The sequence below is a fragment of the Lactuca virosa genome, chromosome 1 (genome assembly GCF_052849685.1).
Source record: "Lactuca virosa cultivar CGN04683 chromosome 1, Lactuca_virosa_CGN04683_v6, whole genome shotgun sequence".
In the NCBI taxonomy this organism is placed as follows: Eukaryota; Viridiplantae; Streptophyta; class Magnoliopsida; order Asterales; family Asteraceae; genus Lactuca; species Lactuca virosa.
In genome coordinates, this window is record NC_136426.1 from 279,513,427 (window position 1) to 279,529,570 (window position 16,144).

General features: G+C 35.4%; 1 protein-coding gene and 1 pseudogene across 1 annotated transcript; both read right to left on the bottom strand.

Moving 5' to 3' along the window:
- Window positions 1–298: 298 nt before the first annotated feature.
- Window positions 299–997, bottom strand: LOC145130093 (uncharacterized). Its single transcript, XM_079064949.1, has one exon. It carries the CDS (start codon window positions 995–997, stop codon window positions 299–301), a length of 699 nt encoding a protein of 232 aa, XP_078921075.1.
- An 11,280-nt stretch (window positions 998–12,277) lies between these two features.
- Window positions 12,278–14,649, bottom strand: LOC145130100 (uncharacterized; annotated as a pseudogene).
- Between the last annotated feature and the right edge of the window lie 1,495 nt (window positions 14,650–16,144).

Below are 16,144 nucleotides of genomic sequence, written 5' to 3' on the forward strand. Positions count from 1 at the left end.
TTACATATAAATGACCATATCGATAGTGCCATAATCTTGACTCATCATCCTTGCTACTCATCATCATATATCTTTCTTTTCATGAAAAATCTACTGGAAACATCCTATTTCCAGTCATTTTTTAGTATAATAGTACTTCACCATTTTGTTTCTTTACCGCACAAGCATAATTTTCAAATTCTACCTTCAATCCATTTTCAATTAACTGGCCTACACTTATCAGATTGTGGGCCAAACCTGGTGCAAAATGAACATCATTGATGAGTTTATCCTTTCCTTCGATGTAAACCGTCACAGCTCATATTCCTTCTATCGCAATTGGTTGGTCATTGCCGAGACGAACACATGATTTTCCTGTCGTGTTCAGGCTTTTGAACTTGTCACGTACACCGGTTATATGATTAGAACATGCACTATCTATATACCATATCTCCTTTGTGACATCAACCGGATGAATGTGGGTCATGAACAAGTAATCTTCATTCTCTTCAAATTCCTCTTCAGTGTACTTTGCTTGGTTTTGCTTTGTCCAACAATCTTCTTCTTTATGACCAAACTTCTTACAATGATCACATTGAACTAGTGATCCTTGTGATCTCCCTCGACCACGACCACGAGATGATGCTCTGCCTCTTCCTCGACCAAAGGAATATCTACCTTGTTCTCCTTGGATCTGAAATGCACGTTCTCCATCTTGAGTCTGAGATCTGTTGATTCTTGCTTCATATGCTTGTAGTGAGCCCATCAGTTCATCAAAGGAAAATGTTGCAAGATCCTTTGACTCTTCAATAGCAGCCACAACATGGTCGAATTTAGAAGGTAGACTCCTCAGTACTTTTGCAACAACAACTTCATTAGAGATTTTATCTCCATAAGCACGCATCTGAATCACAATCGAAGATGCTTTTGCCAGGTACTCTTGAACGGTTTCACTTGGTTTCATGTTTAAGGTCTCGAGCTGCCTTCTTAGGGACTGGAGTTTAACTGTGATCACCATTGCTGATCCTTGATATTCAGTTTTGAGAATGTTCCAGGCATCTCATGATGTGACTGCTGTAGCAATTCTGGGAAAGATTGTTTCATCAACAGCTTGTTGGATGAAAAACAAGGCTTTTGCATCTTTCTTTTGATTTTCTTTATGACGAGTCTCATCTGTGCTTGCTTCGGCATACCCATTTTCAACAAGATCCCACAAATCTTGTGACTTGAACAAAGTCTTCATTTTGGTACTCCAGAGCTCGTAGGAGTCTCCCTTAAAGATTGGAATTTGAGGGTGAGACATTCTTATAGTGTTGAGGTTATGTGCCATCAAAACAACCGGGGAGACTTAGGAATGCAACCTAAGCTCTGATTACAAAATTGCTTTGGAAAGTTTTTAGAACACTTTCTGTCAACCATGCATGGGCAATTCAAATTTTTAGCTCCACATGGACCATGAATCATGAACTCCTTGACAAGCGAATACAATTCTGGATCATCATCGATATTTGGAATTTCAGCAGAAATAATGGGATCGATATATTCAACTGTAGGAAGCTTGCAGTCAACATGCATAAACAGACATATATGACTATGAGGCAAACCTCTTTTTTGAAATTCAATTGTATAAACAACTGCATGCAAAATATATAAATAAAAATACAAGTTAGCAACTAAAATTTGTTTAAATTTATACGTTAAACTATATATTTATATATCTTTAGGAAAATATAAATTATTATATTTAAATTTATACATTAAACTATAAATTTAAATACATGCTTGAACCTTGCCAAAAACTTCATTTTCTCTTAAGTCTTTAATAAATGCATCCAACTTGATCTTAAATAACCTATATAATATATCCGGTCTATCTTCTGGATGAAGTGGAGTGTCCTTAAGAAACCTTTGAACTTTTGGCCATTTTGGATTACACGTAAAGGATATCCAAACCATTTACAGAGCGACATGGCATCCAAATAGTTTTGCATCATATAGCGTGCACCACCGGTAAATGAAGAAGGTAAGATCACATGTTGCCCGACGTTAGAAATATCTATACTCCTAAGTGCTTGTTGATTACGCAAATTTTCATAAGACTCACATCTAAGAATTTTTTGTTGGTTACGTATGAAAAATAGTCTCTCACTTTCAATCATGGTATAACCATCAACCAAAAATTGCTGGAACAACCTTTTTGAATTAAGAATTAGTGAGAACGATTGATCCCTGTCTTGAATTCTGTAAGCGAAAAATTATCTCATTGTACAGGTTGATCGCTTGCTATTACTTGAAGATGAAATACCTCTATGAAGGATGTCAACTCTGTAACCATCATCGTCATATGGAAATAGTAATGGATACTGAAGAGCAAGGTAAGAAGGATGTAATTCACTGATACTTTGTAATAATCCAGATGAAGTTTGAACAACAATATCTCTTTTTTCAATTGAATCTTAAATGCCACCGACAACTAAAGCGGCAACCTCAGAAGAACTTGGTAAGTTATACGTCCTTCCATCTTGTTCTCTTTTTCCAATTAATCTTAACTTCAAATTAGCACATGGATTTTCATGAAGAGTGTCTCTTACCATCCTATAAGACTTGACCAACGCATTGTTTGAATCTAACATATCCTTCAAAAATTCTATAATCTGGAGATCATATGATCTTGAAGTTGATGTAGAAGTGCTCGTTGGTCCACTGAAAACATTATAAACAATTATTTAATGTTAGTAAAACAAATCAATGAATTGAACTGATTTATTAAAGTTAATTGTAAAAATATACCCAATACTTGTCGATCTATTTGATATCTCGTTCTCCGTATCATATATATATATATATATATATATATATATATATATATATATATATATATATATATATATATATATATATATATATATATATATATATAACTGACAGAATTTTGGATTTGAACCAGGTGTAGGTAAAACACTTCCTATACTATGATAATTTAGACCACTGAGTCTGAATATGTATGGTGCGTTGCATCTGTTGATGGATGAATCAACTTTGCCTCCCATCGATGTAAATGAAAACATTCAATTGTAACGTCGAATGTTTTTCATGAAGTGTTTGCTTTTTGAATCTATCGATTTATACATATTTCAATATAATGACGGAGCCTCTTTTAAGGATGGTAGCTCAACTTTTCCGTAACCACAACATAGGGAATAAGATGTATTGCCTTTCTTTTGCCCTCTAATCGATTCAGATTTCCATAATTTTGCATGATAAATCTGACATATAACAATCTGGTCTCCATGATCCAAGTAATCTGTTGAATGCAAAAAATATAAAAAATAATAAAAAACTAAATTATAAAATAAAGTTTAATAATATTAAAAGTTTTAGAATTATGATCACCTTTGGATATACCCCGAAAAATATCTTCAATAATATGATCATCAATATTTTCTTCATCTAATGTCAAGTCAAACATAGGTATAGCGGATATAGATGGAGTCTTCCTTTTTAATTGATGTTTTCCTCTTGGTAACTTGATTGACGAAGAATTTTGGATTATTGTCGAACGATTGTCGGATGTCGTGGCATTACCAAACACATAATTTTCTTTGTTAATAGATAGTGGTGTTTGAAGGTTATTATTGAATATATAACTGCCTGATAAAAAAAATACAAATTACAACGTTAGCTAGGGGTGTGCACCAAACCGCATAAACAACCCGCACTGCACCACACCGCACCGCATAATGCGGTTTAGAACGTTTGCGGTGCGTTTTGCGGTTTGTTATTTCGTTAAACCGCACTATGCGGTGTGGTTTGCGGTTTTCAATTACAAAGTTGCGGTTTAAACCGCACCGCATATATATATATATATATATATATATATATATATATATATATATATATATATATATATATATATATATATATACAGAAAGTGCATTGTTTCATCACTAGGATTAATAAAATAGTAATAATTGTCTGATTACAAGTTCGTACCAGTTAGAATGTTGGTATGGATAAAAATGGATATGTTAATTAGCCTAAAATTAGTGAATATAGTGATACAATAGGAATTAATTAACAAACATATTATAGAAAGCAACTTGTTTTTGAGTTTTTTGCAAAACATTTCTAGTTTCTAGTTTTATATCTCAAAAGATCAAAAGGTTTTTTAGATTTTTCAAAAGTTATAAAATGTAGCAACTCATCAAACCGCAAAACCGCACTTAAACCGCACAAACCGTCCGCATCAAACCGCACCGCATAACGCGGTTTTGAACTTCTGCGGTGCGGTTTGCGGTTTCAAAAAAACTCAAACCGCATATGCGGTGCGGTTTGCGGTTTTGGACTTAAACCGCACTAAACCGCACCGCACACACCCCTAACGTTCGCAATTCGTATGATTGATATAAAAGTGAAACATATATTTTTAAATTGGTGTATTTAGAAGTACATACCATTTGAAATGTTAGAAAATGGAGTTCTAACATTTATATTAGTGAATAGTGGTGTTTGAATATTATTATTGAAAATATAATTGTCTGAAAAAATTAATATACAAATTAGAATGTTAGAAATTGTGAGTTATATAAATGCGAAACAAATATTTTTATATTTGTGTATATAGAAATACATACCATTTGAAATTGTTGAAAAGGGTGTTGTAACATTAATATTTGTTGAAGGTGGATTAATAATTGTATGTTGATATACAATTGATTTGACTGAGTTTATATTTCCTTGTCTAAGCTAACATTTGTATAGTTATCTGTAGATATTAATTTACGGCCATGAGTGTAGACGTCTGTTATATAATGAGAAAAAATTATTACTAACAGTAGAAATAATATTAATTATTAAAAAACAAAAAATTGAAGAGTGGTGCAAATTTTCTATAATTTTTATATTAAAAAATAAATTTAAAAATAAACAAATATAAATACCATTATTCGACATTGAAGAAGCATGTGTAATATATGAATTTTGATGGGTTGATATGGTAGGTAATATTTTGGATTTTCTATAATCCAAATATAGTTTTTTGATTTTTATCCTCTCTTTAGCTATTATAGATTGTGTAGTATTATTTGAACCTGTAAAATAGTAGAAAACAATTTAAAGACATATTTTCTGATATAAAGGTAAATATATTATAATTTAATTTTAATTTATTTTTAAAATAATAATTAATAACATAATTAAAATAAATAAATAAAACATATAATCATTGCAAAAGAAATTAAGAAAATTACCGGATTGGGTACAATGAATAACATGTGCAGTTGGTATACGGAGAGACGATGATATGGTATATTGTTTTTTGGATTTTCTGTTATTCAAATATAACTTTCTGTTTTTTCTTCTCTCCTTGGCGTGTGTTGCATTCATGTCCTTGTTTGGTATGTAATGACAATAATAGAATACGGTTAAAAAGAAAATTAATAATTTGAAATTAAAGACAATTGGTAAGTCATGTAATTTGTATAAACTTGAATACATGAATTGATTAATAATCAAATAACAAATAAACCGGGTCGAGAACGGGTTAAAGAGTATTTATAGGATAACCATATTAACGGGTCGGAATTATGTACCCGTTTACCGAATAGTAAATATGGTTAGAATCCTCATTTCCGGACCAAGTGGTTTGCAAAAAAATAAAAGTTATAATTTAAAAAAAAAACAACCAAAAAATTTTTAGATTACTCAATAAAAGTTATATTAAATATAATCTAATGTTACATATAAAACGTTTCAAAACAACGTAGTTTAGATCGAAAAATATCTAAAATAAATTGACTTAGTTTCTTTTATTCCTAAACTCGCGCATGTTTCCCTCGACTTGTGTATTTTAATATTTGATTTAATCTTGTTCTATATGGAAAATCTAAAACATACGTGTGCATAAGACATATACTAATGCAACATTTTTTTTTTGAGAAAAATACTGGACGAAAACACAAAATATTAAATAAATATGGACGTGGTTATTTAGATTGAGGCCTAACATTTTTTAGATGTTTTATGTGAAAATTTGATGATGACTAAATCATGTTATAGACAGGGTCGGTCCTGAGGATTCAAATGCCCAGGACGAGACGAAAAAAAAGGCTCTTAGAAGTCGGAAATTATGCATATTTTAGGCGATTTGTGCACATTTTGATCAATTTCTTCAAATATTGTTAGACTGAATATTGAATTGAATTGCACAGAGAGAAAGAGGAGGCAGTTGGATGCGAAGCAGAAGTTGGAGATGAAGACCGAAGAACTGGAATGATGAAATCCCTCATTTTAAGTCCAATTAACTTGAAATTTAAAATACAAGGTGACCAACATATTAGAAGGTGTTGGCATTGTTTTTCTGATCGTCAGATAATTCTAAGAAGGATAGAATTAAAAATTTCGGGAAAAAAAGACCAAAATGCCTTTTTGTCCAAAAATTACCAAAACCCAACCAAACACCCTCCATTCAAGTCATTCAACTTTCTAACAATGATTTAATTATACAATAAACATGAAGTGATAATGATTCAATATTATGATTTCTATCATAATCTATTAATCTGATTCAACATTCAGTCAGATTTCAAAATTTCAACATGAAGTCATTCACTATAATCTGAATTCTGATAAAGTGAATAAGTGATAAACTGTCAAACTGATAATGATCCAATTTCAACAATCAACATTCTGATTTTTGTATCTGATAATCTATTCATAACTATTCAAGTATTAACTATAAAGTATTCAATTATAAACTGAAAAAATTGATGATCAATTGATCATGGTCGGTGTTGATTATTGAATCAATGTTGATAATCGATTACCTGATAATGATTGATTATGTGATTCAAATGACTGAATGAGTAATCGACCCTAAACCCTTCACCCTCGTTGTTGTACGATGAAGACTGAGCCTTGAATGATCGCTATAAATCACTGCTTCTATTCTACTGTGATTTGCCAATCGTTGTTCTGCTGCTTCTGTTCTTGCGTCTGGACTACGATGGCAATCGATCCGGACTAAATATACTAAAAAAAATTGGACCCCTTGAAAAAATGGGCCCTGTGCACATGCCCACATTGCACACCCTCATATCCGGCCATGGTCATAGATACAACTTTTATTACGTTAATGGTTTACAATGAATTAAAAAAATAAACATACCACTTTTGTTATATGTGAAATTAGGAATAATCAGTTGATATTTTTTTAAAGTACAGGGAGTAAATACAAAATATTTTCTTGGTATCAACAAAAACACGGGATAACATACGATGTAAAAAAGAAAACAGAAAAGGAAGATACCTTGAGACGACGGAGGAACTTGTGCAAAATCAAAAGAAAAATGGTTTTCAGAGGAACAATTTTATGTGGTTAAAGAATGAAATCGGTGAAATTTTGGCTAATATTGAACCGACGAAAGCCTTCTTAGTATGCGATTTCAACAGGTAAAATATTAGGGTTTTTTTTTTATGAAGATGCAAATTGCTTGAAATCGGGTGGAATACTTTCTCATTATTCAATCCTGAAGTCATGAGACTTGTTTATGTATGTGGAAAAAAAAATCCCGAATAACTCTCTGAAAATTTTTAGTTCCCGCTAGTGTAATTCCATTTTCGGATTTCAAAGTTCCCACTAATGTAATTCCATTTTCAGGTGGATAAGGAGAAGGGTCTCATGTGATTACGGATGATATACGTTTTTTTTGTTTGATATCAGATACGGATTCTCTCTATTTTTGTAAATTAGTCGGCAATCTGTTAATTATTAATTCTGATTAACATTGTGCAACATACCGACATTCATATCTTGTGAATTTTCTAGAGGATTGGAATGGATTTGTTGATCACTAATATTAGAATCATTGCGGCCTTTTGGCAGCATTTTTTGTGTTAGATGGTTCATTTCAATGGATAGTTTCTACCAGGTGGATAGTTGGACAAAACAGCACAATTGTAGTAGGAATGTAAGATAAGGAAAACCGTGATGTGTCCCTTTTTTTTTCTTCCTTCCTTCCAAGTGAAACCCTAAAATCAAACAATTCATAAGAAGTTGTTAAAAATTAAACATAAACTTAACCCACACTAAAATTAAAATGAATGATGAACTATAAATCAAAACAACACAATTTTCGGTGTTGCAAAATTTTAAAGTTTTATTCGTTTGCAGGTTGTACATTGAAATCCAAGTATTTATTAATATGTGTTCTTAATAGTAGAGTATAGGTGATGTATATTTTTGGATTTTTTAAACCGTTTGTGTGACATCCCCTAATTTCTCGGCCAGAAAAGACCGATTTAATTTATGCTTTTTAAAATAAAATCAGAGAAATCTTTTTAAAAGATGTTGCGGAATTGGTCCCCAAAACAAAACATGATAAAAGTTTATCAAAACCTTTCTTTAAGAAATGTATAGTTTCATTTCATATCAAAACCTCGGGATGTCATGTTCCGATACAGATCAAAAGCATAAACAAGACATTATAAGCCTTACAACAGTTATTTACAACTACTGACCTATAATCAAAAAATCTCTCATCGTCCTCCGATTATGCTCGGGGTCCACTACCTGTAACATAAAAAGCTGAGTGGGTCAGGCTTGGGAGCCTGGTGAGCATATAGGGTTTTCAACCCACAATAATAATAAACTTATTAAGTTCACCAATCAACAATAACCCTGATTACCCATTCCCGTTGTCCTCACTTTACGTCCCTAAACACCTATCACAAGGGACCTAGCCTAAGGAATATCATCGGGATGGACACTACTCCTAAGGGGTCTCCTCAGCCATACATGTCCTAAAGGTAACCATGAGGGGGATGGAGTACGACAATGAACATTTAGTTCATCAACACCTACAAGTTGCGAACCTGCTAGTGTGCCACTGGACTGTCTAGAAAGGTCCGTGGTCGTCATCTATACTCCGCTAGACGACTACAACAACAGCAACAACAACAACATCGAGGCCTCTCACCATTTTAACACACATCGACTATTTCGTCTACCCATGTTCTACCCAACATATTTGTAGATAAAAGACATATATAGTTTAAAACTTGTATAAAACATTTGTTCAACAGTCACCTCAAATAAACACTTAATATAATTACACATAGCACGTATTTTATAGAAAATGCTTCATATCTAAGTGTAAGATGAAAGTGACTACACACTCACATGATTTGATGATAATCGGGCAGCAATTCGTTTCCTAAAACGTTCGTTTTTAATAAAACCGGGAGTTTTATTGAGAAACCGGGCTCTGCGAGGGTCGGGTTTCAAAACTGAAAAGATAAATTTTCCGGGTCTTCGGGCACTTCGGGGCGTGTTTCGGGTGTTATAATTGATATCGGGGCTTTGGGGGATGTCAACATGGTAAAAATATTGAAAAAGGGGTGAAAGATGGCAATTTCTTAAAAGTATCCGAGAAGGCTCGCAGCCTTCTATTTATAGGAGGAGGCTGCTGATCGGACGGTTGGAAAGAAGCTACGCGGCAGCAGATCCGAAGGGGGCAGCAAATGGCTCGTACGTGCGAGGGCCTCGCTGCTAATCGTTGATTGGACCGAGGTCTAGTCTGAGGTGGGGTGGGGGGGTTCGTGGCTCCTGCGAAGCTCGGACAGTTGGTGCGACACGCGTTAGTGCGAGGTAAGGCGGCTTCGGATGCGAGGAGTCACCTGGCACGCGTCAGACTCTCGCCTGCACACGCGTCACTCCTCGGATGCTCCACGGCTTCGGATGACTCAGCAAATTTCGGACACGTGGTACGATTTGAGCGAGGGTGAGGTGGCTGAAATTCGAGTAGGTAAAATTATGCTCTACAACTTTCATTTAGACTTCGACGGCTAATTTTGACTTTAATTTTTATATTATTATTTTTAACAGACCGGGACAGGAAATCCGTTAAAAATTCATAACTTCTTCATCCGACGTCCGTTTTCGTCTGTCTTCTTACCGTTGTGCTACTATTGACGAGACCTTCAATTCTCGTTTAGGTTGTGTCAGCTAAAAATCACTCGATCTAAAATTCGAGTTTTTAGCTGTCTACTGCTAAGCTGAAACTTCGAAAAATCGTAACTTCCTCATACGAAGTCAGATTTGGACGTTCTTTTTATACATACTCTCGGTTTAACGAACACTACGAATTTCGTTTAGATCACTAAGGCTAAAAAGTAGTTTATCAAAAACTCACTTTTTACAACATTCGGCACCGTGCCGGTTTTGTCGTGAAACTTCGACAGGTCATAACTTCTTCGTTATAACTCGGATTTTGGTATTCTTTATATATCCGTAATCCTTGTCACGACCACTACAACTTTCTTAATAGATATCGGCTTTATCTAATATTTATTTTCGACTCTCATTTTTATTCTTAATTCATTAACTCCTAGTAATTAAGCATAAAACACATAAAACACATAATATTCACATAATTCCTTTTTTCATTTCTTCAAAATGAGTTACAAAGTTTAACCTAGACTATCACATCAATATTAATGTCTAGCCTAGAAACACGGGCATTATAGTTTGTTTTAATTTCATTTACATTTCTAACTGTATACAACATATTATACGTTTGAATGACAATTCATTTTTTCAAATCAAACAAAAACATAACAATTTTCATTATTCAAATCAATCAAAGACATGATAATAGAAGGGTTAATGACTTAAAAAGGTAATTAAGTTTCAATATTATACAAAATACACCATTGAAGTATATCCTGTTTAAAAAAGACCAACCAACTTAACAAATCATTCACATAATACCATCTGAATTGACTTTTCTTTCTTATATTCCATTGTGTAACCGGTTTTACAGATTATGAGGTAAATATGACTGGAAAAAAATCAACGATTAGTATTCATCGTCCTCTCCATATCTTCCTCGCTTCCATTCCAGCTCTAACTAGAGACCTTTGTCAGACCGAAGACCTGCTGTACCTCCCCCTTGCGCACTGCCTTTTTCGAGCCGACAACCAAGCAACCCCTCGCATGCTACTGTTCATCTTCCTCTTCATCTAAAAACCTACAACAAAAATTATAAAAGGAACGAACAAAAAAATGTCGCTGCTCACTGAGAAGTCGGAACCACCTGTTGCTGCTTTGCTTTGCTCCAAGAAACATCACAAAACTAACCCATTTTCCAGCCCCTGTGGGGATGGCTTTTTCCAGCCATATTCAAACCTCAGTAGCCCATAGCCGAGAACCACCAAAACCCATAACCACCTCGTCGGTTCCAGTCGAGACCTGAGAGTCACCCTCAGAACCTCGTCGTTCTCGCACCACCTTTAAACAAATTCACATGCTGCCTTCTTCGTTTCAGTCCAACCGGAGACCTTGAAAATCCACGGGATACTACCTTCGAAAACTCAAACACCATCACCACCTCTTACCTGTTTTACCGGGAATCATCAAGAACCGAAGCTACTGTTCATCTTTTCCAGTCGAAACCTTGAACAAAAAGAAAATACAAGAGAATCCGAATGTCAACTGTTTATTCATCTTCAATCCTACTCTGCTGCTTCTTTCTTCGTCTTTACCGAGAACCCAACACCCGGAACCACCATCGAAAACCACCTCACCACCATCGAACCTACCTACTATCACCACTCGTTTCCGTCGCCACCACTTCGCCGGTTCCAGCCAAGACCCAAGACTTCCTTAGCAGCTCCTTCCCTTCGGTTCCAAACTAACCCATCTTGAAAAAAATGGTATGTGGGGATGGCTTTTCCAGCCATACCCAAGTTTCATTAATTCCATGTAGTATACTAAAAATCCACAATAAGTGTTATTTCTTTTCCCGGTAAACTATACCTCAAAACCGGCAGAACCAGTTAGACAAGGGAACAGAAGAACAAAAAGTCAATTTAGATGGTATTGTGTGAACGAAATCTTAAGTTCAATGGTATTCTATCAACAAGATATACTCAAATGGTGTTTTTTTTAACAAAATTGAAACTTAGTTACCTTTTTAAGTCGTTAACCCATAATAGAATGTCACGTGTTATTCCATTATCTTCTTCATTCCATTCGTTTGTGAATCCATTCAATAACACCAAACAATTTCCTAAGTTTAAAGTCCATGACTTAAAAGATTCAAATTTAGAATACAATTAACATTACCCAAAATACACACTTTGATTGTGAGACCATGATCAAAAGAAACCAACTAAACTATAGAATCTAAATACAAAAACTACAGCTGATTCGAATGTTTCTTGCCATCTTTCAAAGAGAAAAACCAAAGAAGACAATCAACTTTGAATTCATATAGAAACCATGAAATTACTTACTGTTTTATTGAATTATTGTTTCAATTGCATCTGTTTGATCCTCTATTTTGTTGACCTCCTGAATCCAAATCTTCACTGTTTTATCATTTTCAAGAGCACCTGAAGCAATCATATTCTCAATTAGGTGACAAGCAACTACTATTACAGCATCCGTGTGACCTTCAAGTTTATGGATTATTTTTCTTGTTTGAAGTTCCCATAAGTATACACAATTGTCCTCTGAGCCACTCACGATGTATTTGCCGTTTGTGATTGAAAATGCTGATGACATGCAGTATTTTAAGTTTGTGTGGACATTGTAAGTCTTTAAGAACTTACCAGTTGATAGATCCCATAACCTTTGCATCAAGAAAATCAGAAACAAAATGACATTTTTAGGGAAATTGGTGGGATTCAATGTGAATATAAGGCCAATCAGATTCAAGGGAAAAGATTATCATTGTGAATACTATGAACAAGATGTGAATTACTGATTTCTAGGAAAAGAAATAAGAATTCACTCACCAATGTGCTATCCAGGGTACCTACAAGAAAAAAGTTTCCATTTGGGGAAATTTTGACAAAGCTAACAGGGGGGTTTTCATCATCGATCAGAGTCTTCATACAAGACCCTGTGGATGCATCCCAAATCCTGCACAATCCATCGTAACTACTGGACACGATTAATGTCCGATCTGGATTAAAGTTCACAGCAGTTACGAGATCAAAATGTTCAGGAAGCACCTTCAAGCATTTGTCGGATTTCACGTCCCAAACCCTAACTATCTCATCGAAAGAACCGGAGACAATCATGTTTGATTGAGGGTTGTAATTCACGCAGAAGACGTAGTTTGTGTGTCAACTTAGCGTTTTGACAAGTGAGCCAGTGGATACATCCTAGAAGCGTACGGCCTTGTCATCGGAAGCAGTGGCGAGGTACCGAGCGTTGGATGAGAATGTGACGTCTATGATTAGTCGTTCGTGGCTGACGAATTCTTGGAGAGGGGATGATAAGAACCAGAAAATTAAGCAGGCAAATGATTCAAACTTTCATAAAAGATAAGCCAAATTCGAGATGGCAAGTCTCCAGTACAAACAAGATAGCAAAAACTGAATAATTGAACAACTAATTCAAAAAACAAAGCCTGCTAAAATATTAGAAACTGATGTTAACTGCTCCTGAAGTGAAGGACCTGAACTGCTCCTCTCCCTTCAGTTTTCTCGATAGTTTGTTGACCCAATGGGTCCAACCAAAATCCAAAAATATTATTAAATTGCTCGTGATTAGTTGCTTTGACCCATTTCTTTTTCCTTGTATATACCTTGAGGTTCTTATCATTACTTCCCCCTTGGTAAAACGACTTGTCCTCAAGGAAAAAATTAGGAAATTGCTCAGCTAATAAATCGTAGGTCTCCCATGTAGCTTCTTCCATAGGTCGTTGGTACCAGGATACCAATAATTCCAACACCGGTTGGCCCGCTTCAAGAACCCAGTGATGATCAACAATAGAAGCAGGTTGGACATCGATTTCCCAGTCCTTTGTTATTGGTAATGGAGCAATCAAATCGGAAGAAAAGGAGCCATGGGCTGGTTTGAGCATAGAGACGTGGAAGATAGGATGAATCTTAGCGTCAGCTGGTAATTCAAGCTCATAAGCAACAGGTCCAACAACGCGTGTGATACGGTAAGGGCCAAAAAATCGTGGGGAAAGTTTTTCATAACGACGTTTGGCTAAACTTTTTTGCCGATAGGGTTGAATTTTGAGAAAGACATGGTCCCCAACCTGGACAGTTACCTCTCTACGTTTAGAATTAGCTTGATTATGCATGCGATCCTGGGCTTTAGTGAGATTGAGGCGAAGGAGTTTTAACATATCGTCACGATCGAGCATCTGTTGTTCCAACTCAGCATTTTTTGTTTCCCCCTTGACATACGGCAAAAGAGATGGAGGGTCCCGTCCGTAAACCACCGAAAAAGGGGTAGTGCCTGTAGAGGTGTGGTATCCTGTGTTATAAGAGTACTTTGCCCATGCTAAATAAGAAATCCATTTGGTTGGTTGTTCATGAGCAAAACAACGTAAGTAGGCTTCAAGGCATCGATTAAGTACTTCAGTTTGACCATCCGTTTGAGGGTGGTAACTAGTACTTAACTGGAGCTTAGTTTGGTTCAAACGAAAGAGTTCTTGCCAAAAAGTGCTTAAAAAATATCTCGGTCTGAAATTATGGAGCGAGGGAAACCATGCAGACGAATGATTTCCTTACAAAAGATGACAACCACACTTTTGGCTGAAAAAGGGTGAGATAAACACACGAATGGGCATATTTACTCAGGCGATCCACCACCACTAAGATTGTATCAAACTTATTGGATATTGGTAAACCAACAATAAAATCCATTGAAATATCCTCCCATATTTGAGTTGGAATTGGTAAAGGTTGGAGAAGACCTGCTGGGGATAATGTCTGGTATTTCTGCTGCTGACAAACCAAACAATGTTGTACAAATACCTGAATTTCCTGCTTTATTTTCGGCCAGTAGAATTGAGTAGATGCGCGTTTAAAAGTTTTTAAAAACCCGCCATGTCCACTAACCGGAAAGTGTGACATTCTTGAAGCAACTTGAGTTTGAGATTGGGTATATCAGGAATGACCATTCTGCCCTTAAAAAATAAAAGCTGGTCATGGAAGGAGAAATCCGGGACCGATGATGGGGAGGATTGAAGTTGTTGGAGTATATCTGCTGTGTAAGCATCTTGTTGAAGTCCTATTTTGATGTCGTTAATTTCCACACAATAAGGAATTGACATAGTCAATAGTTCACCCGAATAGGGTTTTCGAGAAAAAATGTCTGCTCCTTTATTCTCTTTCCCAGCTCTATGAATTATAGAAAAATCATAAGGCATGAGCTTGAGTAAGAGTCGCTGTTGTTCGGTTGTGGTAATGCGTTGCTCCAGTAAGAACTTCAAAGTATAATGGTCTGTACGAATAAGGAAATGACGCCCCAATAAATAATGATTCCATTTCTGAACAGCAAGAACCAAAGCTAAGAATTCCCGATCATAAGCCGATTTAAGCCGGTTAGACAGACAGAATCCTTTACTGAAATAAGCTATATGATGGTTCTCTTGAGATAAGATAGCTCCAATTCCTGATGAAGACGCATCACACTCTACAACAAATGTTTTTGAAAAATTCGGTAATCTAAGAATAGGAGTAGAGAGTAGTGCTTGTTTCAGTGTAGTGAACGCGATAAATGCTTCTTCAGACCAAAGGAACCCATCTTTCTTTGTAAGGGCTGTTAGGGGACGTGCAATCAACCCATAATTCCACACAAATCGTCGATAGTATCCTATAAGACCTAAAAAACCTCTAACTTCTTTAACATTTGAAGGAGTAGGCCATGATTGTACAACTGAGATTTTTTCATGTTCAACTTGTACACCTTTTGTCGTTATTACATGCCCGAGAAAGGAGACTTTAGATTGTCCGAAACAACATTTTGAAAGCTTAGCGAAAAAATGGTGGTCACTTAGCAGCTTCAAGGTTTGTTCAAGATGTGAAAGATGTTGTTTCATGTTGGGGCTATATACTAAGATGTTGTCAAAAAACACAAGTATAAAACGACGTAAATAAGGGCGAAATAAGTCATTAATGACAGATTGGAATGTAGATGGGGCGTTAGTTAAGCCGAATGGCATAACCTTGAATTCATAATGCCCGGAATGAGTTCGAAAAGCTGTTTTTGGTATATCAGAATCGTGGAACCTGATTTGGTAGTAACCGGAGCGTAAATCCAACTTGGAAAACACGGTCGCACCATATAACTCATCCAACAATTCATCGATATTCGGAATTGGGTACTTATCGGCTATGGTTATTTTGTTGAGGGCAC

Coding starts and splice junctions, on each gene's coding strand:
- LOC145130093 (XM_079064949.1), bottom strand. CDS start 997: ATGGTGATCACAGTTAAACTCCAGTCCCTAAGAAGGCAGCTCGAGACC.